We start from the raw sequence: 23,843 nt of genomic DNA on the forward strand, positions 1-23,843 counted from the left end.
GAGGTGAAGGACGCAAATTCAGAAAACATAAACATTGCTGGGAATGTGACATATAACACAGAAGAACATTAACTCATTGTTGGTAATATTTTAGTTTTACTTAGAGAAGTAACCAGGTGATAGAGTAGTTATGATGGGGATTACTTATAGGCCGAGAGAGAACTAAGATCTAAAATTTTATGACAATCATATATGCTTTGTGTGTATACTCCTGATGATAATGTCAGTTTGTTTTTATGACACTGTTTTGAATTCTCATGCAGGTTCCTATGTATGTGGGGTATGCGGGAAGAAGTACAAGTATTATAACTGCTTTCAGACACATGTCAGGGCACACAGAGGTAAGACACTATAGTTTTTTTATCTATGTATTTGGTCTTATTGAAAAGCCAAATAATAACTGACTGCCTGCTCTGTTTTTCCTCTTGACAGTATGCTCCTAAAATTATTCACTTCCTCTACATGAGTCATTCATGCCCCATTTTGGCCAGGAATTATATTAAATTTATTTATTTATTTGGCCTCTGAATTATTTTAATCTCAGAGATAGCAATTTTAGCTACAAGGTGGAAGCTGTGAGCTGATGTGAGCACACTGTTGCATTCATCTATAAAGATTTCTACAAGGCTGACTATTTATTTTCCTTTTTTTCTACTATAGAATCAGAGTCCATGGTTGGCGATGGTCTACCCCAGACACCCAACAGTGAGTACACTTTTGCAAACTCAGACACACTCACGTTTAGTAGCGTGCCAGCACAAGCTGTTTATTTCATGCTTGGGTCATTGAACAGACATTATGTTGTTTTAGCGGCTATCATTTAGATTTTGATACAGATGACTGAAACAGTGCACAACAATTTAACAGGCTTAGCAAGCGTAAAGCCATATTATGTATCCTCATTGTCCAGGGTTTTACTTTCCATCCGCCTCCCTCTTTCCTCGCCTCCTCACTGTAGTCGCCCTTGACACAGGTGACGTCCTTATCAGGTACTTTGGGTAACACTCAACTTAACTACAACATTTCTGGCACAGTAACGTCTCTCTGATATTGATCCTTAAAATACGGAGATTAATCTTTACATTTTCACCTTCTCTCAGTAAACATGTACATCTGTGTAAAATAGTATGTGTAGGCAGTGGTTCCTCAAAGTGGTTCTGTTCAAGCTGCATGATCTGTGAAATGTCTTCTTGGTGGAAACTGAGTTATTGCAAAAGTAATGATTACGGTCTATGTGGACCTTCAGCAGGATGGATATCTTACAGCCGATGTAAAAATCACATATATGAAAGGAATCAACTGGAAAAAAGACTGTACACTGGTCTGAGCTCGGTTTGTGTTTGTTGAAGAGATATTATCTCTAGCTACAAGATGAGAGGCCGTGGATGTCAACTGAACAGTATGTGGATTCTACTTTATTCAGTCTGTCCCTGTCAGGTAGCTAACACTAGCTAACAGCTGTCTGCAGATATCAGGCTGATGTCTTGTCAACACAAACAGTGCAGATGAATTAGTGAGCAGACTTTCAGTTTCTGTTTTGTCTGTGCTCAGAGTGATAATTACAGTTGATATCTGTACTTAGCTGAAGCATCTGCTCCTGACAGTCTATGCGTAGTTGTATGGGATGGCATTTATTTAGTAAAATATGCATAATGATGATGCCCTGATAAGTGTCGCAGGTTTTTCATTGATCTTGCCCAACTGTTTTTCACATATAGGCCTAAAAAATATCGACGTGTTATGTTTTGGTGATTTTGCATTTGCCAAGGAGAAGAAATTCTTGTTTCACATTTTTCTAACCATGAAATGTGTTAACAATTTAGTCACTAACGTGCTTTTTACACCCTTTTACATTCACTGAAACAAATGTGATGCTCACTTGTCAAACTTTAAAGCACTTTATGCAGCATTGGTATTTATCTGACTAAACCACCAAGAATAGAAACAAATCAACTTCAATCAAAAATAATTGATTCTAGACTTTGTGAATCAAAATCAAAGCATGACCTCAATACAGACGTCCAGCCCTAGGTCACAATGTTATTTGGGAGATGAAATTAGTTTAGTTAAAGTTTAATTACTCTGCTTTGAATAATTTGTGTCTGATATGGCTTTCCCACAAAAAATTCAATTAACAGGCTAAAATTCTACCTCTCCTCCCTCAATAAAAGCAATAATTATTATTATGTTTTGTAATTTCAAAATTTTAACTGCTGGAAAAAAAGATCTCTCCTACTTTTCCGAAAAGTCCATTCTCAGTGCTCTGGAGGTTTCAATTTTTACAACGATGGATGCTGGACCATGATATGCTACCAGACTAGTTGTGATGTCACAAAATCCTGCTGGTGCGTACATATAAAACTGAGACATGAGGTGAGCACAGAGAGCATTTTCCCCTCAGCAGATGAATGTGAAAACAAACTCTGCACATACGGCATTCTGCACAGTGAAGGTCAAACATCCAACTGCAGTAACAATAAGCAAAACACATTTTTGAGTGGGAGGGGGGTTTAAGACTGAGACAATTTAAGTCCACGTCCTCGCAGCCAAAACAGGAACACACTGGATCCTTGTTGTCTGACAGCACCAGTTCCTCTAATGCAGCATAGGTAAACCTGAAACTACCTAGAAAAATAAATGGCGGTTTAAAGGAATGGGGATGTTTCTCCTTTTAATGACATCACATATCAGCCGCCAGGGCCTGTACCTATTTATCAGCCATCTTAAAATCACTCCCAGGAATCACCGTGAAAGTTTGATTAGGACTAAAAATACTCTTACCTCAGAGTAGTACTTGAGTTATTTATAAAGCTTCCTACACGCACTCTCAGCAATCATTACATGAATGTGCACATCGCTTAAAGGCAACAGTATCAACATGGCAGAGAGAAAAGAAAGAGCAATCATCTTTATGCAGACAGAACAACAATTTTTTATTTATTTTATTTTAGCTGTATGAGGAACACAAACGCAGTGTGACCAAAAGGTCTGTGACAGTGTTAATAAGTAGGCATGATAGGCTGCTTGGCAAAATAAAATAATGATAGATTAAATTCTTGAGAGGATGGAAAGAGCGTTTTTGGTGGATGTCACATATTTATACTTTGTACCTGGTAATGACTGACATGCCAGTTTATGAGTGTATTTTTAAATGTAACATGCTTGTATGAACAGTCCAAGTTTCCCAAAAGAACATGGCAGCAAAGTAATCTGTTTATTAGGAATTTATTTGATATATATTTAAAAAAAAAAAAAAAAGGAAAAGAAAAACGCATTAGGGACCAAAAGAAATTAAAAGCTCAGGTTGAGGGCAGCACAGTGAAGATATGGCATTATAATAATCTTGATTTAAAGCCCGCATGAGACCAAGCTTGCCCTTAATGATTGGTTACAGTAGCATCTTATTTGTTATCATTGCAAGCCTGCATTTTAAAACCAGTTGGAGAACATTTAGACAGACCACCTGATAATAAGCCTGAATTTTCCAGTTAGTATGGTTTGTGAAAAATCCTGCGTTTAAAGGAAGTAGGTATCGAAGAATTTGGGCTGTAGTGTTGTGGAGGAGTGGAGTTGAAGAGAGTATTTTGGGAGTGTGGCTAGAACAAACTTAAGTGGGTGTTCAGACCAAAACCAGCTCTACAATTAAAATAAGTTGCAGGGGGTGGTGGGCATGTTTGGCTTCAGGTACTGCCAAGACCAGGAAAGTCTACTTTGACTAATCATCTGACGCCAAAACACTCCACAGAGGTTTACAATAGTTATACTATGAGACAGAGTTATCACACTGACAAGAATTGTATCTTTTGTTGTGCTGATTATATATTGATATGATATATGATATTTGTGTGCTGCATCTAAAAATTGTAAATCAGTCTGAATGCGGAAGGATTGAAGAAGGATCACAGTAGAATCAATGGTTAGGTTCTGTTTAAATGGATGCACCCATAACCACCCAAATGTTGTCATTGTTTCATCGAATGTGTCCATACCTATGCTGGGAGGAATGAAGTTATGTGAACTTTAATTATACTGACAACTGCCAGGGATCCACTAATTTGTGGAAGATAGTTTTAATTGTGTTAATTGGTGGGGAAATTATAGAATATGCTTGCTATTGAAGCCTTGAGGTGTTAAAAATGCAATTACAGTTAGCTTAACCCTGCCCTAATAATCACTTTTGTAGCTGTATGTCCTTGTTGCCAATTAAGCATAAATTTGCACAAACGCTTCTGCTGTGAATTGAAGAAACTGTCTTTTCTGAATCGGCTGTGCCTCCTTGTATCACATTTGTAGGACATTCATTTACTGCGCCTCCAAAATTTTGAAAATACATTTTGACAAGGTTATCTTAACACTTACAGTGTCGACACAAATTTTTCAGACTTAAAAATGGTCACTCTGGCGTAGAATAGTTTATTTCATATACATCTTTGAAATACCTCAGGAAGTCAGCCAAAAATGTGGCTGATTAAATTGACAGAGTCAGAATGCACTGCAGGAAACTTAAAAGCTGTTGCTCTCCTACTAAATGATAAAACATTTGTCTCATGGGTGTGGGAGGTGAGGGGCCTTCAGCAGGGGCAACATCAGTCAGACCCATTATTATAGAGAGAAGACTAGCCTGTGTCACTGGACTGGAGAGAGGAGGTTAGAAATAGATTTTGTCTTACAGTTGCTCTGTGCTGTTTATTCAACAGATTGTCTTCAGACAGGATTTCACTGTAGTGTGCCAAAAGGCACTTCAGGTGTTCTTAATTGTCAACAGCCACCTGGATGCGCAATGCATTCCACTGCAACAAAGTCAGCAAGAGCAGAACAAGTCATCTGCATCCCTTATGTCCTTTCACCCGGCAAGAACTGGCTGTGAAAATAAATAAATGTTTAAACATGTATACAGGAATTAATATTAATGCTCATTGAAAAATGTATGTTTGCATGATTTTGGTGATGACAACGTTTCAATTCAGTATTCCAGTTAAAATAATCCAGTTTGAGTCATTTGCTAGCAGTACATACAATCTGACAGATTCACAATAAAAATGCAAAGACAATTCACTGTGTAATTCTTAAGAACTCTATATTATCTTTAATTAGAATTAATATTTAATTCATTATATGTTATAAAGAATTAAAAATGCATAAATGCAAAAATTTGCATTGGAATTTTTATATTTTTAGTGTGCCCATTCTGATTAATTAAAAATGACTTGATTACTACTTGATTTTTGAGGTTTATAATTTCAACTGTGTATGTTTGTGTAGGTTTGTTTGTTTATTTGTTTGTTTGTTAGTATGATTATGCAAAAAGTACTGAACTGATTTGCACAAAACTTGTTGGAGGGATGGAGCATGGGCCAGGAAAGAACCCGCTAAATTACAGAGCCAATCCGGTTAAAGGGGTGGATCCAGGAATTTGTTATCACTTTCCCTAACATTGCGAGATGGGACATATTTCGACACTTTTGTCAAATTCTCAGGAAATAAGTCATGATGTCTTGATGTTAAAAAAAAAATCAGACATTGATGGTGTTGAGATCAATGACTTTGCACGTTGTGGTTTAGATCCAGATAATATTCAGGATCTGATAGACGTGTAGGATTGTTTTGCCTTGGCAGAGTTATGCATTCTACTGAGTAGCACTCATGCTTGTTTTGCATAACTATATTTTTTTAAAGCTTTGGTTATATGCAGATATTACAAAATAAAATTATCTAATCATGATTAACTTCTTTCACATTTTCCCTCAGGGATTCATCTGCCTAGTCGGCTTGTTTATCTAATCTCATTTAGCCTCCGTCTGCCTGTCCCAATACAATCAAATCTTATCCTGTGTATTTTAAACTTATTTGTTTGTTCATTGTCTATTTTTCAAATGCAGAATGACTAAAAACACAACTCTGCTCTCTCTGCCCCTATTTACAATATGTGGCACCATGATATACTTTTCTGCAAATTGTGTGAAAAGCAGTTGGAACACCTTGGCGTACAAGGTGTTCTACTTCTCTGAATTTATTAAATTACAACGTGTTGTAATTTACCTATATCTACCCTCTATCATCTTTCCTGCTCTATGTACTGTTAAGTATACAGCAAAGCAGTTTTGTTTTTGCAAAAACAAAACCTGCTCTGTTTTTCTGAATTAATGAGATCATTATCCCAGAATTCTGAGAGGTTTTCTTTTTTATATATAAATATATAAAATCCTATAAATATATATATATAAAATATGAATATATAAAATCCTCTGTTTTTCTGAATTAACGAGGTCATTATCTCAGAATTCTGAGATAATCTTGTTAATTCAGAAAAACAGAGCAGATTTTTTTTTTCTCAAGTGAATGCATTATGCTTCCATATCAAACTTCAATTTATAATTAAAAACTGCATTTGGAGTACAGCTATAGGATTTGTCAAAGGTCCCATGAATTTAATAGAAGCTTTTACATGATTTTTTTTTTTTTTGAGAAAATCAATGACATGAACTGGGAAAAGTTCAGAGTTCTGGATGAGTTGGCATGGAATGACCCCTCTGCTTGTCATTGCCAATAACATCCATTGTCTGCCTGCTTGTGTGTTTAGTCCTGGATATAAATGGTGCCCGTCTCTCTCTATCTGTTAATCTGCAGGTAGCTTCCGTTACTCCTGTGACATCTGTGGCAAGAAGTACAAGTACTACAGCTGCTTCCAGGAGCACCGTGACCTGCATGCCGTTGATGGTAACCAAGAGTTTTTGGACAATTTGCATGACAATTTATTTCTTCTTTGAAACTCGCAAGACTTGAACTGGGGAACATTCATAAGTGAACTTTCCATTTCACAATGTCCTGTCGCTGCAGAACCTCGCAGCAGCAAAAGCTGAGTGGCATGGTAAAGAGGAGTAGATCAGAAAAACTAGTCTTTTTACTAAAAAAAAAAACTAAAATTACAAAATTCACCATAAAAAGAGACATAGTATGTCACTAATAATAGTCTGTCTCAGGTGAAGTGTAATTCAGGCAGGCTAGTTACTTACTACCACTTTACTACACAGTATCACTCCATGTAAAGTCATAGGTGAGAGGGTATGAATACGGAAACATTGAGATGCCCTTGCCGTTCTTCACTGTAAGCGGAAAAGAAACATTAATACTGATATATATCTCGTCTTCTCATTTCTTCTGTGTTGTTTTCTTGAAATGAGTGTGCTGTAAAATAAAGGGTAAGGTAAATTTTTCATGAACACAAAGGTAGTGGGCGCTTGTCCAACAAATTTAGGAATATATTTATATTTTACCTTTTTTTGTTTTAGCTTCAGTGCACATTATTTGATTTTGTTTAAGTCCGCCCTGAAAAGAAAGGACAAGTACAATGCAGCAAAGCTTGTGTGCATGACCAAAATTACATTTGACAAAGTAACAAGATGAAATTTGAACAGTCTGTAGGTCAACATGTTTGAATGATGATGCTGGAAACAATTTGATATATTTCTAAGAGTTCAGTTTATATTTTATGATAAGCATAACCATTAGGTGAGAAAATAATTGTCCATTTCTTCCCCATCTCTCTCAGATCCTTATGAACAGGTAGTGTTACCTGTGGATGGCCTTAAAGAGGAGGAGCCAGTTGAACCCTATCAGAAAATTGGACCAAGTAAGACTGTTTGATGTCCTTTTTTTTTTTTTTAAGTCCATTTCTTTTAGAGAAAATGTTTTGCAAATGGTGATCGGAAACTTAAAGTGAAGACAAATATACCATAGCAGAGCAAGGCTACAAAACTCACCATAAATACCGTAGCTTCAAAAGGAAGTTGCAGCTGCTTTCTTGGATTTTATGTTGTTAAACCCTGCAGAAGAAACAAACTAAATTGAGATCATGTGTCACTGTAATCCATTGTTTCAAAGTTATTTGCTATCATTTGTTTTGTTATATTTTGCTGGTTATTAGGAGGACAAAATCAGAAATCAGAGTTAAAAAATTTGTTTTACTTGGCATTGGAACTCCCATTACAGCTTGATAGCTTGCGTCCACCTGCGTCCAGTGCAGTGTATTGGACACAGTTTATAATGAAAGACCATAAGTCATGGAGATGATCCATGTTAGAAAAATAACATTAAGCATATGAGCTAACTCCACACTGGAAAGGTTTCAGAACATGAGTCCAAAAGTCCTCCTTCGCAGGGGAAAAAGCACTCGCCCATCTCCGCAGAGACCGCGGGTTCAACCGACGGCAGCGGGTGTCCCTTCAAACACAATTGGCAGTGTTCGCAGGTGGGAAGCCTGCACTTGTCACTGCACTAATGACTCCTACTGATTGGGGAAATATTGTGAACCTCCACTATTGCACTATACAGGGAAACCCCTGTGTTTTTTATCTTCTCTAATATTGAGGGATTGCTAAATGTAAACTTCAATCGAGAAAAGATACGTTCAGAATCACCAGCTCCTTCCTCTTCCCCATTCTGTTAGGACTTCTTGTTTTCTGCTTCTCCCTAGTGACATAAAGGCATGATTTACAAAATAATTCTGTTCTTTTTTTGATTGAACACAACTAATCCAACAAATTGGATCTTAATTGATATGACACAGGTTCTTTCACCAACCCGGATCGTGATGAGAGCAAACGTTTGTTTTTGTGTTTTCTTGTCTCTAGAAACGGGGAGCTATGTTTGTGAGTTCTGTGGGAAGCAGTACAAGTACTTCAACCCGTACCAGGAGCATGTTGCTCTTCACACACCGATGGGTGAGCCGGTTTAGTTACTGCTTAAAGCTGCTAAGTGCAGGATTTGGAAATTTTGGACTTAGAATTTAGAGTTCCTATTTTAGTCATTTCAGTTTATTTTTTACATACTATATAATTTCTTATAAACAAATGTTATGGAGTGCTAATATCTTGAATTTTGTTTTGAAATGTTTATAGTGTTGTCATGTTTTTCAGGTAAAACATCCGTAGTGCCAGATTTAATGCCATTGATCTAATGTGATTAAATTACAATTAACTCTCAAATCTGAATCTCTCTTGATCTAGGCTCCTTTGATATGAAGGCATCACGGGTACAGGAATGTGGTAGTATGGATATGAGTAAATTTGGCCACAGCCAAGCTGGAAAGATAAAAAGTAAGCATAAGTATTTTGTTGATTTATTGTGTAATAATAATCAAAGTTTACATGTCTTGTAACTTCTTATGGTGACTAATTGAAATTTGGCCATCGAATCTTAGTATCATGCACCTTGACAGTGTGTATAGCCCTAGAGGAATAAGTTTGTATTTTTGAACTTACCTTTATCCCAGAGCCAAGTGTAATATTTACAGATCATATATTGTTTTTTTTTTTACCACTGATTTAGAACTTGAATGCTTTGTAATTGGCTGTGGGTGTCGACATGACAAATTGTAAAACAGCTGAAAATAAGTCACAATTTAAGCAGAGATTGATGTTGATAAAATGGGGGAAAAACAACTTGCTGAACATGATCAGAAACCAAACACCTACCGCCTGAACTGTTGAATAATGTCTTTATAAATTGGCAGTCACCTGCATGACTTCACGAGTGCAGACATTTTACCATGATATGAGGGTAGAGACCATCACAATAATGGTAAGCAGTCCTGTTGTGAGTGTGCGTTGGAAATGGTCACAAACATACCACACAATGGCTAAAGTATGTTTCCCTGAGCCAGTGGAAAAAGGATAAGAGAACCGTAAGAGCTTGGATATAAGGTTCTGGGTCACCTTGCCCTTACCATTGTATTTACTGCTGGAAACTATCAGCCTTTAGTGAATGAATATTTGCACAACTTAAGCGGTGATACACGGAGAATGTTTTTTCTTTGATATGATTGTTATTTTTTAATTTCCTCCAGCACTGAACCACATTAAAATTATGTTTAGAAAACAATAACATTTGGTAAAAGATTTAAGAATCTGTGTAGTCTGTATTGAATTTAACCTTCGTCCCTTTAAATCTATCCTCTTTTTTTCTAGTCAGACTAAAAAAAATAAATGAAATACTTGACCATGAGAAAGTGTAATACAATAATTTGTATTTAGCCTGTTATCGTAACATATTACATATAGTTTATTTTCAATAATGCACGTAGTTTTAGATAATTGTTCCATTGCTTAACCAAAACCTTTTATTCCAGCTGTCATAAATCATTGATATTTCTTCCAACTGGTTCTGTATTTTGTGGCACATGAACGCCCCAATCTATCTGCGAAGAAGCACTCTGCCATAAAGAACTATTTAAAGCACGGCACACACTCACATCTTAGAAGTGGGTCAAAAAGATGGAATGAAGAAGAGGAATTAAACCCGTATTTAAATGTAATATGAACATTTGGATCCTTTGTCAAGGCTGTTAGCGTGATTGATTTGCATGCTAAACTGAAATTAAGTATAAATTGCATGTCATTGACTTGGCTCCGTCTTAGCTGTTGTGTAGTTAATAGCTTGAATTGAAAATATTATCCACATTATTTAGCATGGCCATGTCCCTCATTGTTTCTCCTGTGTTTTTACCAACAGACAGTCCATTCAGGCGGAAACTGGAGAGTGCGATTCAGTCTAGTCTGGTTGACACAAACAGCTCACAGAATTCAAGCGGTGAGCACTGAATACCTTATTCTACATGGATGTATGTCTGTTTGTGTAGAAATGTATCATTTCTGCTTGAATGGTGAAAGGTATTTTCATATTTTCAGTTCTGCTACAAAGCAGGTATGTGTAAATATCAGTAGAGTTAGAAATAGTGCTTCTGCAGACAGTTTTGCAACTAATGCCCTGGCTGAAAAATGAGATGGAGGAGGAGCAGAGGATGTAAAGAGGTTTGGATGACCTACCTTTCATTAATTGTTACTATCTACTAAACCACAAATCCAAGAGCTCTTTTGTCATTATTCCTCTCCAAACTCAGACCATGATAATGGAGACCTTGTTGAATACAATGTTTGATCACCTTTGGCTCCGACAACAGCTGCCACATTCTGTAGTCACAGGTGCTGCAAACATATTTTCTTTATCAGCTTCTTACTATGAGCAGTGCTGTTGTACATGAAAACAACATTTTCTGGCAAGTTATAAAAGTCCTGGTTGTTTCTCAGCAGAGCTTTCTGTCTGTGCTGTTTTATCTGTACTATTCTCACTGGTTTGAAGTGGGTTGGACTAAGTTGGGGAAAAAGTGACATAACACATTTCTGTGCATCAATCACCAATATTAGAATCAGAATCTGATGAGTTAAACCTAATCAAATCACACCTACACAGCTCCAATGAAGCAGATTTATTGAATGTTTGAGTGTTAAACTCAGTAAGTATTTTTTTTCAACTTTAATTTTGTCACACTGCTCAAGTGTTTGGTGGTAATACGGTCGATACTTGTTACATCTGCCATGCTCAACTTCTAAAGGTGATGTCCCACCTAGCAAGCAGTCAGCTTTGAAAAAAACAAATAGAAACGGGTAACTCTACAGTCTTGGTGATGTTCGAAACCACTCCTCATGGTATCAGCGGTTCAGAATTTTTCAAAGTTTGTAAGTTTTATCAAAGATTTTTCAAAGCATTTTTGCTTGTTCTCAGTAAATGTGGATTTGCTGTTGTGTGCCCCTGTATATGAAGTGGCATAAATAGAAAGAAAGAGGGCAGTCCGGTTCTTATTTATGGGTGTGGTTCTAGTTTTCTCTCCACTGTGTCTATACAGTGCATGTGATGACTTGTTTGCACCTACATATCTGTCTTCTTGGGGTTTAGGAAAATCGTTTGTTTATCTGGTGCTGAAATCAATCCGTGTTTGCCTCTTATAGACACTGTATTAAAATTGATTATATGCAGATAAGATCACCATCAGTCACTGATTAAAATTTCTATGAGGGTTTGTGATGCTCTGCACCAAATCATGGATACATAGAAGAAAAACTCTTTGATTGCAAATAATGCTTGCACAAATATGAAATATTGAAAATTAACAGTAAACATTAAATGAAGCAATAATTGAATAAACAAGGGAAAGGAACAATAGAGAATGTTTTACTGTGTCTGTGGTGTTAACTCCCTCCCTATCCTCTTGTCCACAGGAACTCCGAGCCCTCTGGTGGCCAGCTCCTTCTCTACAACACAGAGTAAGTCCCACCCCACCTTCCTGCTCAAAACAATATATGCATGCAGCACTCCTTCTCATTTCACCATTTTTTTTCTTTTCTGGTATGCTTCAATTTTTGTTAATCTGTTGTTGCTTGGTGCAAATAGTTTCTCTGTAATCCACTGTGATTATACAGATTTCCTACATGAAGCTTCATTATCACCAGGGAATGTCTGAGCAGGATGATTAACATTAGTCTTATTGTACATCTGCATTGTGTTCAGATATAGCTGTGTCCTGTAATGACTGACAACTAAGCATTTGCTGACTCATGCTATTACAAGGTTTTCTTTTGGTGGACAAAGATTGTTGGATAATTTTAAAATGTTTTAATTTAATGATGTAAACATTTTAGCATTTATTATATAGGATACAGTTGGAACAGGCAGGAAATGGGGGGATTTCTGGTGGGTGGGTCGGGGGGGTGGGCATTCAAACTGGGGACATAAAACACAAAATTGTGCAAAAACGTTTGCAGATTACAACACAATTTTCAGGAATGCTCTTGCAAATTGAGCCACTTTGGGCTGCAAAAAATCACAAAAAACAACCTCATCTTGGTGGGACAGACTTTCAGAGTTGCTGTATTCGACAGAGATCCAGTATAGATCAGGGATAATAGAGGCTAGAAGGTGGACAGATGCGCAGTATTTTCATTTTTGCCTCCGACAAAGAGTCAACGCTCTTCTGGGCCTTGTGATTTTTTAGAACCCTACACTTGTGGTGCCTGTGGCATCCAGTTCCAGTTCTACAACAACCTGCTGGAGCACATGCAGTCCCACGCTGGTGAGTCCACGACTACAAATGCATGTTAAGCTCAACAAGGAAACAAATACAGAATGTGAACACACCGTGAGTGGCTGCAATGCATGTGATAACACATAGTCTTTTTTATTGTTTATTGAGGTTTAGGCATAGAATTGTTGTACACAACACAACATTTGCTTAGAGTTCCAAGGAATATATTGTTGTAATGAGGGTTGTTGCAGATCTGGATCTGAGGCTCCTGGATAGGTTTCTTGTTTTCTTACAAAAGCTTAAGTGCATCATACATTTCACCATGTAAACATACAGCAGGCACGTTGTCTTCGGGGTATCTTTTCAATTATTTAATCAATTAGTATATAAAATGTCAGAAATAAAGATCTGAAAGTCATGACAATAATTTAGTCTCACCAACAGTCAAAAAAAACATATAACATATTACTATTGCATATTAATATAACACATTGATTTTACAATGGTATGACAACAAGAATAAAAAGGGAATACCCATATTTGAGAAGCTGTAGCCACAAGATGTTTGGTATTTGTACTTTATCATGTGAATTATATAGTTCACTGGACAGTCCTAAAATTCTATTATCCAGGCTTCACCAATGGAAACAATTTACACTAGCTGATCATTTATGACGAATTTTTGCTGTTTGCTGTTTTTTGCTTCTGGGTTTATTGCTGTGAGACTGAGCTCATCTAATAACATACCAAGCAACATTTGTTGCTGATCTTATTTGAAAAAAAATTTGAAATTCATTTTGTAAACTTGCACAAGTGGTTTTAAGCCACAATTTGTTGATAACAGACTCAGGGAGGCCAAGTAATGTATTTTTGTCCTTTTCTTTTGCTGACAGTTGTTTTTGTTTTTTTTCTTTAATTTTGTGTCATGATTTTATTATTTACATTTTTCTTCACTGGGAACACTAAACACACACTTTCTCCAATGAATTTGCACAATATCGTCACCTCTGCCTGATCCTCCATCTCTCTATCTCCTCAGCTGACAATGAGAACCACACCAAAGGGGACTCTCCCAAAACCTCCTCTGCCTCGGGTCCTCAGGAGCAGCTGTGGAGAGGTTCTCAGGCTCAGGCCCATTCCTCAGTTAAACTACAAATCCAGCCTCAAAGTATCTCCCAGAGAAACCACACACTCAGCCGTAAGTACTACCATCAAATTAGTTATTGTATATATGGAGACATGAAAGGTTTTGTACACCCCTTGACTCTTTTAACCATTTGTGGTTAGAAATGGGTGTTTTTATGGTCATTTGGTGGTTGGCAGGCATAGCATATAAGCATCAACCACTGTGGTTTGATTCTCGGTGGGGAAATCTGTTGATTGCCATACCCATCTCTCTCCCTGCATTTCCTTTCTGTATCTCTGCTGTATTAGTCAAATAAATGCAAAACAAAACAAATGATTATATTACAATAATATAATTCAAAGGATGTTAGCTATAACCTCTAAATTTCTCTGTTTCAAGTGAATCTTGTCTGTAAAACAAAGTCGTTCCCATGTTAATACCGTCTCTTTATTATTCCCTATGATTGTGTATTTCCATGTGCTTTCTGTGAATATATCAAATTAAAAAACATTAACACTAATTATTTGTCTCACGTTTTGCTCTGCCTTATCCATCCAACTGCTGTTTGTGCTGGCAGAAAATAATGGACTACCTGAAAAGGAGCGACAGCAGGTGGCTGAGCGCCTGTTACGGGTAATGTGTTCAGATCTGAGCATGCTAAATGTGCTTAACAGCAAGGACTTCCTGAAGTTGGCACAGACCCTGGTCGACACGGGTGCTCGTCATGGTGCCTACTCCACCCGTGATGCTCTTGGCAACATGAGTGCCTTGGCACTGCGCCAGCTGCCCCGCATGTACAACCAAGTGAAAGTCAAGGTCACGTGTGCTCTAGGCACCAATGCTTCACTTGGCATCGCTGTCACCTGCCACTCCCAGACAACTGGACCAGATGCTTGCTATGTTCTAACAGCCTACCAGGTGGAGGGGTCGAGACTGAAGCGCTATGTGCTCGGTGTGAGGGAGGCTGAGCTGAGGGAAGGGCCGGAGCAGGTTCACCACTGGGTGCAGAATGTGCTATCTGAGTTTGTGATGTCAGACATTCGCACTGTGTACGTCTCAGAGCCGAGGGTTGGGTCATCGGGATTCGCAGGATCACCACTGGGTGGCGGTGGCCGGGGGAGAATATGCTTGCGCTGCGCAGGGTGTTCCCTCGGTGCAGTTGTCCAGGCTGTTCTTGGGAAGCGCAGTCTCCAGGCTCGAGGTCTTCATGAGCTGGCCGAGCTTCTCTCAACGTGCAGAGATATTGCCTCCTCCACTACACTGGTACTTCGTGAGGAACAGTGCACCAACACATCCACAAGCACAACTGACGAAGGTACACAGGGCAGCCCCGCACAGTGCCCCACTCCTCCTTGCTGGGATCGCATGGCTGAAGCTCTTCTGCAGGTCCATGCCCACTTTGAACAGATTTGTGAAGCTTATGGACGCAGTAAGGCCACGGCTCCACTACTCCAAGGTCTCAACAAGCATCTGCTGGGCACGCTGGCTTGTCTGTTGGCACCTCTGCGCCTGGCTGCTCTGGAGCTCAGCAGCCAAAGGAGACCAACCTTACAGCAGGTGCTGCCCGTCTACCTTCGCTTGGAGAAGTTTTTCACATCCAAAGCAGGAGAGGCTGGAACTGGCACTGCTAGCAAACTCTGCCACTACTTCCTAGAAGCACTCAAGGAAAATTTCAAGGTACTGAACTAGGTTTTGTTGAACTTCTTTTTTTCAATACTTCAACTGATATGTTTGAACTATTAGGGGAAAAAAGTAAACAAAATTACAAATCTGACAAGACAATTGATGCCAACTTTTAATACTTGATGGTTATTTTAAAAAAGTACCCAGCCCTAGAAAAGGGAACTTTGACATATGATAGTTGAATGCGAGTAGTTTGTTTTATGAAGAACTGAGAGTCAATGAATTGTTTCTCTGTCTCCAGGTTGAACGAGCTCACCAGGTAGCCATGGTCCTGGACCCACAGCTCAAACTGCGTTCAGTGCCAGCATACCAACATGAAGACATAATCTACCGTGCATGCGAAATGGCTGCTGAACCCAGGGATGGAGGTATGACAGGTGGTGGAGGTTCAGGTGGTGAAGAACGCGACACTGATGGTCCACCAACCCCTAAAATAAGCCGCATAGAGGGAGGTGGAAGCAATGGTGGCACCTCGAGGGGGTCATCCTCATCTTGCACAGTGTCCAGTAATGATGACAGTCAGAGCCAAGTTAGACAAGAGATTTTTCAATACCTGGCCGAGCCCCTTGTCCAAGGGACACCTGACCTCTTCCAGTACTGGAGCTCAGCAGTGGGTGACAAGTTCCCCAGGCTTGCTCGCCTGGCACTGTGGCTCCTCGCTGTGCCTGCTGTGGGCATACGCGGTGAGTGTGTGACTGTGTGCGAGCAGAGCCTGGCTATGAAGAGGAGGCAGCAGGTCACTGCTGAGGAAATGAACAAACTCATTTTCCTTCGCTCTAACATGGGCTAGAAGAGAAACCCAACCAACCCTAATCAACCAAACTTTCACCTCCAACGAATGACTCAAGACTATTATTTATATACTGTAGGTTTAGACCAACTGTAAACTTCAATGTGTATGGACATTAAATACTTCTTGAAACAGATATATACAGGAAAACTCACATTGTATAGTTTGCAAACACCCATAAAACGGCTTATTACATATTTTATATGGAGGAAGGACTGTTGTAAAGTACTGTGGACAAAATGTAGGGGTGGAACGTTAACTCTCAAAAGATTGTCCTGGTTGGTACGCCACCCTCGGTATGGGATGCACATGTAAGCAGGATGAGTTTCGGTCTTCTCTTGGCCAGTGATTTGAATTACTCCAGCCTAACAACTAAACTGCTACTAGGCTATAATGCTGTTATTCTCACTGGATGGCAACATTTTCAGGTAAAATCAACTTTCACTGCTTGAAACAACTGTCATAGACCTTTAGAAAATAATCAAACCAGATGAGCAAAGTTGTCAAAGAGGGATGAAGCAGTTAAAAACTGTAGCATATACAATATGTTGAAGAGTTATCATTTTCATTGGTCTATGACAAAAAGGATCAAGTGGTGAATCCTCACTGCCGTTGTACCTCGGACAAGTAAGTGTGCTAGGTTTATGATTTACTGTTATGTACCACTGAAAATGATATGTTTAAGCATATTCAGCCGCAGTGGATATATCTGAGCTTAATCATTATGGCAAATTTTTTGATGGTTGCTTCAGTGGTCTCAAAATGTAGCTGCGGATCATTTGCATGCACTGCACTGCATGCATTTTTTAACCACCAGGGTAAAAAAACACAAAAAAAACAGCTGATTAAACATTAATTCCGATATGATGCATTCCTCCTTGTTTATGTCACAAATTGTAAAGAAAAATCATCCAATGGTTTGTTTTCTTCCTAAAACAAAAGAGATAAAAAGTGTTCTCAAGCTCTTATGCTGCTAGATATGCAAGTCAAATTGCTAGACTTGCACAGAAGGCCGATATTATTAGGTTGACTTAAATGAAGTCATGCTTTTGATTGAGTTTCCTTTACAAATATTTGTTTGGTACATGCACAAAGAGGGCAGCATTATATCAGAACCTGTTTGTGGTCAGCTTTTACACTGATTTCATTTAGCCTTACTCTTAGTAAGTAAGTTACTATTATACCTACAACCTTAGCTGGATTGCATCAACAAGGGATTAAGACACATGCTGAATTAATAAATCTTATATTATCCTATGATACTTGATGGTACAACTCAGCCTGCATGTCAGTAAATATACAGTGATAACATCTAGAGGCCACTTTGTTTGGCTGGATGATAGTCTCCAGTGCTGGTAATTCAGGAATTCCACACCACTCAGCTCTGTAAAAAGACACACCTACAGTTGTGTCTATAAGATGCATCAATACACCTCTTTCAACATGGAAGATGTTTTTGCCTGTGCATCGCCCTCAGATAAACAGCAGTAATGTTATTAGCCATCAGTTTGGTAAGCTTGTAGGCAAGGATTTAATTCATAATTGCATAAATCCTTGTGTGGTTGGCCACTGTGTGTTTGTGTGTGTTTGTTTATGTTTATGTATGCGTTTGTTTTCAAAGCTTAACTAGAAAACTTTTCCACAGGAAAGTTAGATTATTATTTTATTTATTATACTTTCCTCATTTATCATTCTAATATAAACATTGTCTTCCTTATGTGCGCTACGAATTTCCATTTTTTTTAAGGCAATAAGCTTTATCATAGGGGCATAGTTTCCGACTTTCACTATTAAAAATGACTGTTGTCATGACTTTCCGACAGTTTATTATTAACAGTAAATTATTTTTCTCTTTGTGAAATCAACGGGATTTTCTCAGGAATGAGTGCACCCAAGCTGGCACCGCCACTTTTTCCTCAATGAACCTAAAACACACCAAACTGTGACCTCAATGCCGAGGTATGTACTGAACCGTGACTTTTGTGAAACGTTCCACCCCAAATGCAGTTGGTGCCACTTGCAACAAACGAAGAAAAAAAGAAAAAAGAAAAAGGATCACTGAGGGTTATTTCTTTCAGGACGAAACAAATTCTGCCAGTACATTCACTAAGTCAACACTTGCATACTAATGAAGTCAAGTTATTTATTTTTTTATGGATTCTAGAATACATTTACGTGAGCTAATACCTCCTAAAATGACTTGGATGAATGGAAGTTATACTGTAAAATTTGTTTGTTGCCTCTGGTACTAATCAGTCAGATACTAGTTTGTCATCTGTGTTTTTGGGCCTTAAGTCTCTTTCATGCGATCACCTTAAACCCCTCAGTCAGAGCCAACATCATGCCTTTATATTGCTGTTCAATGGCCTTCGTTTCACCATCTTTTCTAAAGCTTGTAGTTTTTTTTTTTTTTTTTATTTCACTCCTGTAGAAGGGACTTAATGGCTGATGGTTGGAAACAGTGCCCTCTAGTGGTCAAATGTGGACTTTAAAAAAAAAAAAAATGTGGGCAACTGTGGTATTTGACAAGTGCTTTATTCTAATGTTCCCAAGTTTTAAAAAGGTTGAACTGATGAGCATGCACGCTTTTAGAGTCTCATTTCACTTTGTAAGACAGGTCAGGAATAATTTCAACAATAACACACCCAAGCACAAGTATCCACTGTATTAAACATGTACTGAAATGACTCAGTAGCAGATTAGAAATCACATTTGCAGGTCTTTGTATTGGAACAGCCGCATAAATCAATACTAATGTTATGACATAAACATCAGGATTTGGAATTTAGTTATCATACTATTTTGTGGTGCAGTTAGAATATTGTGTTTTGATTCTAAAGGCTGCAGTACCGTTCAATGACTTGACGGCTCCACATGAATGAACAGGGAATGTCTCTACCTGCTTGACTAGAGTTGACTTTTTTTTTTGTTGTTGTTGGTTTTTTTTTCACTTTTTTTTGGCAGAAACTATATCACCTACTCCTGATTTAAATGTTTAACACTCATAGTCGAATCATGTTTTCCAGCTTTAGGCTGCAGTGCAACTCAAGGTGCTGCTACATTATATTTCTGCCCAACGAATACTTCTCAGCCTCACAATCGTTTCGGTGTAAGCCTCTACGGTGGAGAAATTTAAGCATCCACTTCCTGTTAACCTGCGATCTCCTCCGATCAGAGTTCACCGTTTTCAACTTTGACCTTGCAGATGTGCATGGCCAATAGAAAACACTGACACACTGTACCTTGAAATGGAGAAGTCACTGTTCTAACGCTGTGTCATCATCTTGTTTTGTTCAATATCACACTAACAAGACTACAAACTGCAGCATCACCCTCGTGGAATGTTTGCAGTTTGTAATCGCTCTGATCGACGTTTATTTATCACCCACATTGGAGTTGTGTGACATCACATCTGTTTTCGGGGCTGAGTGCGGAACAGTTTTGTTCAAAATAAGGTGAATGTGACTGTACCTTTCAGTTGTAAGGGCACAGGGAGTAGGAAGTCAGTGCACTGCACACGGGAAATTAAAGGGCATTGGAGCAAACGGTGTAGTGAACAAAAATAAATATAAGGTCTTAAATTATGTTTATGTCTCACAACTACATGATGTTTTTTAAAAGACTGTAGCTCTCCTTACCTCCACTAACAGCTTTGATTTTAGAAATGTTTTTCTCTCCTTAATGGGTTTTTAAAAAACATATGTTTTTTTTTATTTAGGTTCTCAGAAGGAATTATAATTATGTCTGGGTTGATTTGGTTATCTAACAATTTAACACACTTTATCTGTTTTTCCTCTTGGGGAAAATGGCTTGATTCAGTGTAACCCAGACATCACTGCATTGTGATAATTTGCATTCCTGAAATCAATATGTATACTGCTGTTTTCGAACTGATTTATGTTACACATTTATATTTTGGTAGAAAAAAAAAAGAAAATTGCTGTAAATTATATTTTAAATTTAATTTTTTAAGTACCAATCCAATGTTTTACCTCAGTACAGAGAAGGTAATGTTGTAATTTAGTGATTGGAAATCAGCTGTTCATACAAAAATTAGCTTTGGTCAGAGAAGTAGTCGAAATACTGTACATTGGTTTGCGGTATTAGCAGTGATCCTCGATTGAACTGATGAAGGGATTTTTCTTACAGTTTTTAAATACATATTTTAAATAGGATATGCTCTGGGACAAAATGCCATCGTTGACGTAATGATGTCAACTTAATTTTACTTAGAAATAGCATTCTTTTTGTTGATTAAATGAGAATTATATCTAAGATATGCATGCTTTTAATAAGAGTACTGATATATAAAGTTATAAGCCAGTGTTTCTCATCAGATGGAAGTGAATCATGTTGGCTCTGAGTAGAAGTTACCTTAAGACGCTCATCATGAGATAGAGAAGTGACCCCGCACTGAATTTTAACCTTTTCAAGGTGGGAGTATCGATACTGATCATGGGTTGGTGTTTATGGGCTGACATCATCCATTTTCAGAGGATGTATTGTGTAAATACAAGAGAACTGCTGTTTTTATGCCACAAGGGGGCGCCTTCATTTCAGAGATACAGTAGGGAGCACCAATAACATTATACCTCTTTTTTCTACAGTAGCATTTCAAAAGGTTTTGATATGATAGAAAACTCAACTTAGATACTGTTATTAGAAAACTGAAATCAGCTGTAAGTTTTATTTTGTTTCAGGATTTTAACTTATTCAGATAATAAAAGTTCACTTGTAAAATATGGTATAAGGATGCTAACATGGAGATCAGTTTTAACTATGGATTATAGTCTGTATTATCAATTCAGGTTAAGAAATTAGTGTTGCTTTCATCCTATTTTACAGGCATTTCTTCCTTTTATACTCTGCTAAAATGCAAAAAATGTGTTTTGATTCTATTCATTTTGTCTTTTTTATCGCACTTTGGCAGCAGATTCCTGTGTAGATTCAAATCTGAGTTGTCTTATTAGTAAGCCTAATTTATACTTTTGTAGCAACACTATTTTTATATAATGGCAAAGAAAGGGTTCAATGTCTTTTTTTGTTTTGTTTTTCCTGTGTCATATATGGCAGCGCTGTTCAATGTTTCTTGAATACATTACCCACTGTAGTATGTGATGTGTGAATAAACTCCAAATCTGTGTCAAACTGTTGTGTACATGCTGTTAGACGAATGGTAGCTGCCTGTGTGTATGTTTGTGTTGAGAAAGGGAGGATGCTTAAGAATCTGGAAAGTATTTTAATGCCACGAAGTCCAGCTTTATCCCTGTTAAAGTGTGTATTCAACAGTTAGAGTTAAAGCTCTTACTCTTCTCTTCCAGTCAAGGGGTGAAGTTTAATGTTTAGAAAAGCAGCTTCTGTATTTATGAATCGTGAGAACTTGATAAGATATTTGAATACCTTCCTGTAAATTGAGGCTGGTTGCTTATTTTCAGTATGAATGAGGACTCCCACCTAGAGAGAAATAAAGCAGAGGGAGAGACGGAGGGCCTCAAACACATGTAAACGGGAAAGAGGCCTTATATAAGGGCAGAGCGATTGAAGACTCACACATGGGGAGTGAGTATACAGAGGCTGCTTAGAGGTGCGTGCAAAGGGTTCCCCAGGGGCTACGGATAGGGCAAAAGAGCGAGGGAGTGAGACAGAAGGAGGGAAAGAGCGAGCAAGTGTTCATCACAGCCTGCTGTCTTTCTTCCTCCTCTCACACCCGGGTCAGTCGGCCCCCGAGGTGCAGCAGTCTGCAGCCATGCAGAAACACCCGCACTCTTGTCTCCTCCGCTGCTCCCTACTCCGAGAGCTGCCTATCAAAGCCTAATTTGCAGCACATGCGTCCCAAGTTTGCTTCCCCCACTTTTCCTCCACTGCCCCAGCGACCCCCTCACCCAAACACATACACACACATACACACAAACTGCAACAACCTCCTCCCTTCCTCCACACCCTGCTGCTGAAGGTGACGTTTTTCCACAAGCTATTACTACAGTGAGATGCTAAGTTTGTTTTTACTTTTGCCCACCAAGTGTTTGTGAGCCGGCCCTCATTTTCAGTCATTTAGGAAAGCAAAATGTGGGGAAAACAACCCACCCACTGCTCAATTGCTTCCGTTTCGTTCTGGGTTACGGACCTGTACAGTTGCAGATCAGCTCTTTCTCAGAGAAAGTGAGTAGGAGCTTGTGAGGCTGCAAGCACACAAATCATAAAGGCAGCATATATAGATTTTCTTTAGATGCCATTGTTCAAGTTCTAAAAACTATGGATTTGGACTTTTGCATTGGGACTGTGATAAATGCATCAGAGGCTGGATGTGAAGGGGTTTCCCTCTGTGTGCCAGTATATGACCACTAGGTGGCAGTATCTGACTTTTTATCAGTTACAATAATGGCATCACCTGTGCAATATAATGAATCCAGTCCAGCAACACTACAAATAAGGCCTCAGAAATGACCAAACTACCAAAATAAAACATTAAGGAATTCTGGATTACTTCATACCCCCCCAGGTGCTGCTTTTATTGTGCTCACTGCTCGAGTGGAAACACTAACTGTCATGCTCCAGGCAGCCCAGCTTAGGCTGTAAAGAGAGGACAGTCTCTCTGCCTTCAGAATATGGGAGGCCAAGATGTTTTGGGACAAGCTGTGACTTTCAAACACAGCCAGACATCCATCCAACAATCCAGAACGCTTTGCTTTAATGTTGTCTTCTGTGCTTGTGTTTACAGAGTTACAAAGTATATTCACTATACATAACATATGTTGTTTGTGTCATGAGATGAACGAAACTTATATTCCTACATATGGGAAGTTTCTGAGCTGGAAGATTTGGTTTTTTTTTTTTGGACAATGAGAGGAATCCAGGACACACGAGGAAATGCCCTGACAGCAGGAAAACATGTAAACACTTCAAGAAGTGGATAGTGAGTCAAGTTTATAGCTGTGAGTCAATGAGCTACTATGCATGACTGTACCCACATCCCCTCATGTTTAGCATTTGCAAGACTCCACTTAAACATTTGTCAGTGTGGATGTTTAGCTTTTTGACAATGACCCATTGAGAGAAAAAAAAAAAAAAAAGTCTGCCTCTGAAGCTGATTGTTTTGTTTTACCAAGTAAAGCACATGTAGCCGTCCAACTGCATTTACAGTAACAGAGAAAGTTCTGTAGACTTCCCTTTGCCCTTGGCTGTTACACAACTAAAAGGGGCGTCCAGGTTTCGTTTTCCAAGCCCAAATCAGGCGGCGCCATGCAGCTTTGCTCCCACCTCTGGCATTGACAAGGTTGGCACCTTCACCCCTGCCCAACCAATGGCCATCACAGCTGTCCCGACTTGTCTGCTCAGTGAGCGTTGGAGGGACAGGGAAGGACAGGCGGAAGGAAGTGTTCTCATCCTCC

General features: G+C 38.6%; 1 protein-coding gene across 3 annotated transcripts in view; it reads left to right on the plus strand.

Moving 5' to 3' along the window:
- The window catches only part of znf618 (zinc finger protein 618), a 33,128-nt gene extending 11,525 nt beyond the window's left edge, over positions 1-21,603 (plus strand). For 2 of the 3 annotated variants that reach the window (XM_056403247.1, XM_056403248.1), the window contains exons 3-14: positions 264-341; positions 661-705; positions 6,628-6,717; positions 7,550-7,630; positions 8,631-8,720; positions 9,006-9,095; positions 10,510-10,587; positions 12,054-12,098; positions 12,827-12,904; positions 13,896-14,054; positions 14,560-15,659; positions 15,907-21,603. In XM_056403247.1, the coding sequence (XP_056259222.1) occupies positions 264-341; positions 661-705; positions 6,628-6,717; positions 7,550-7,630; positions 8,631-8,720; positions 9,006-9,095; positions 10,510-10,587; positions 12,054-12,098; positions 12,827-12,904; positions 13,896-14,054; positions 14,560-15,659; positions 15,907-16,455 (2,483 nt within the window). In that variant the 3' untranslated portion in view covers positions 16,456-21,603. The remainder of the gene's footprint in view (positions 1-263; positions 342-660; positions 706-6,627; positions 6,718-7,549; positions 7,631-8,630; positions 8,721-9,005; positions 9,096-10,509; positions 10,588-12,053; positions 12,099-12,826; positions 12,905-13,895; positions 14,055-14,559; positions 15,660-15,906) is intronic. The other variant, XM_056403249.1, reaches the window with a different exon arrangement.
- The last annotated feature ends 2,240 nt before the right edge of the window (positions 21,604-23,843 follow it).

Source organism: Seriola aureovittata, chromosome 18, assembly GCF_021018895.1.
Source record: "Seriola aureovittata isolate HTS-2021-v1 ecotype China chromosome 18, ASM2101889v1, whole genome shotgun sequence".
Taxonomy (NCBI): domain Eukaryota; kingdom Metazoa; phylum Chordata; class Actinopteri; order Carangiformes; family Carangidae; genus Seriola; species Seriola aureovittata.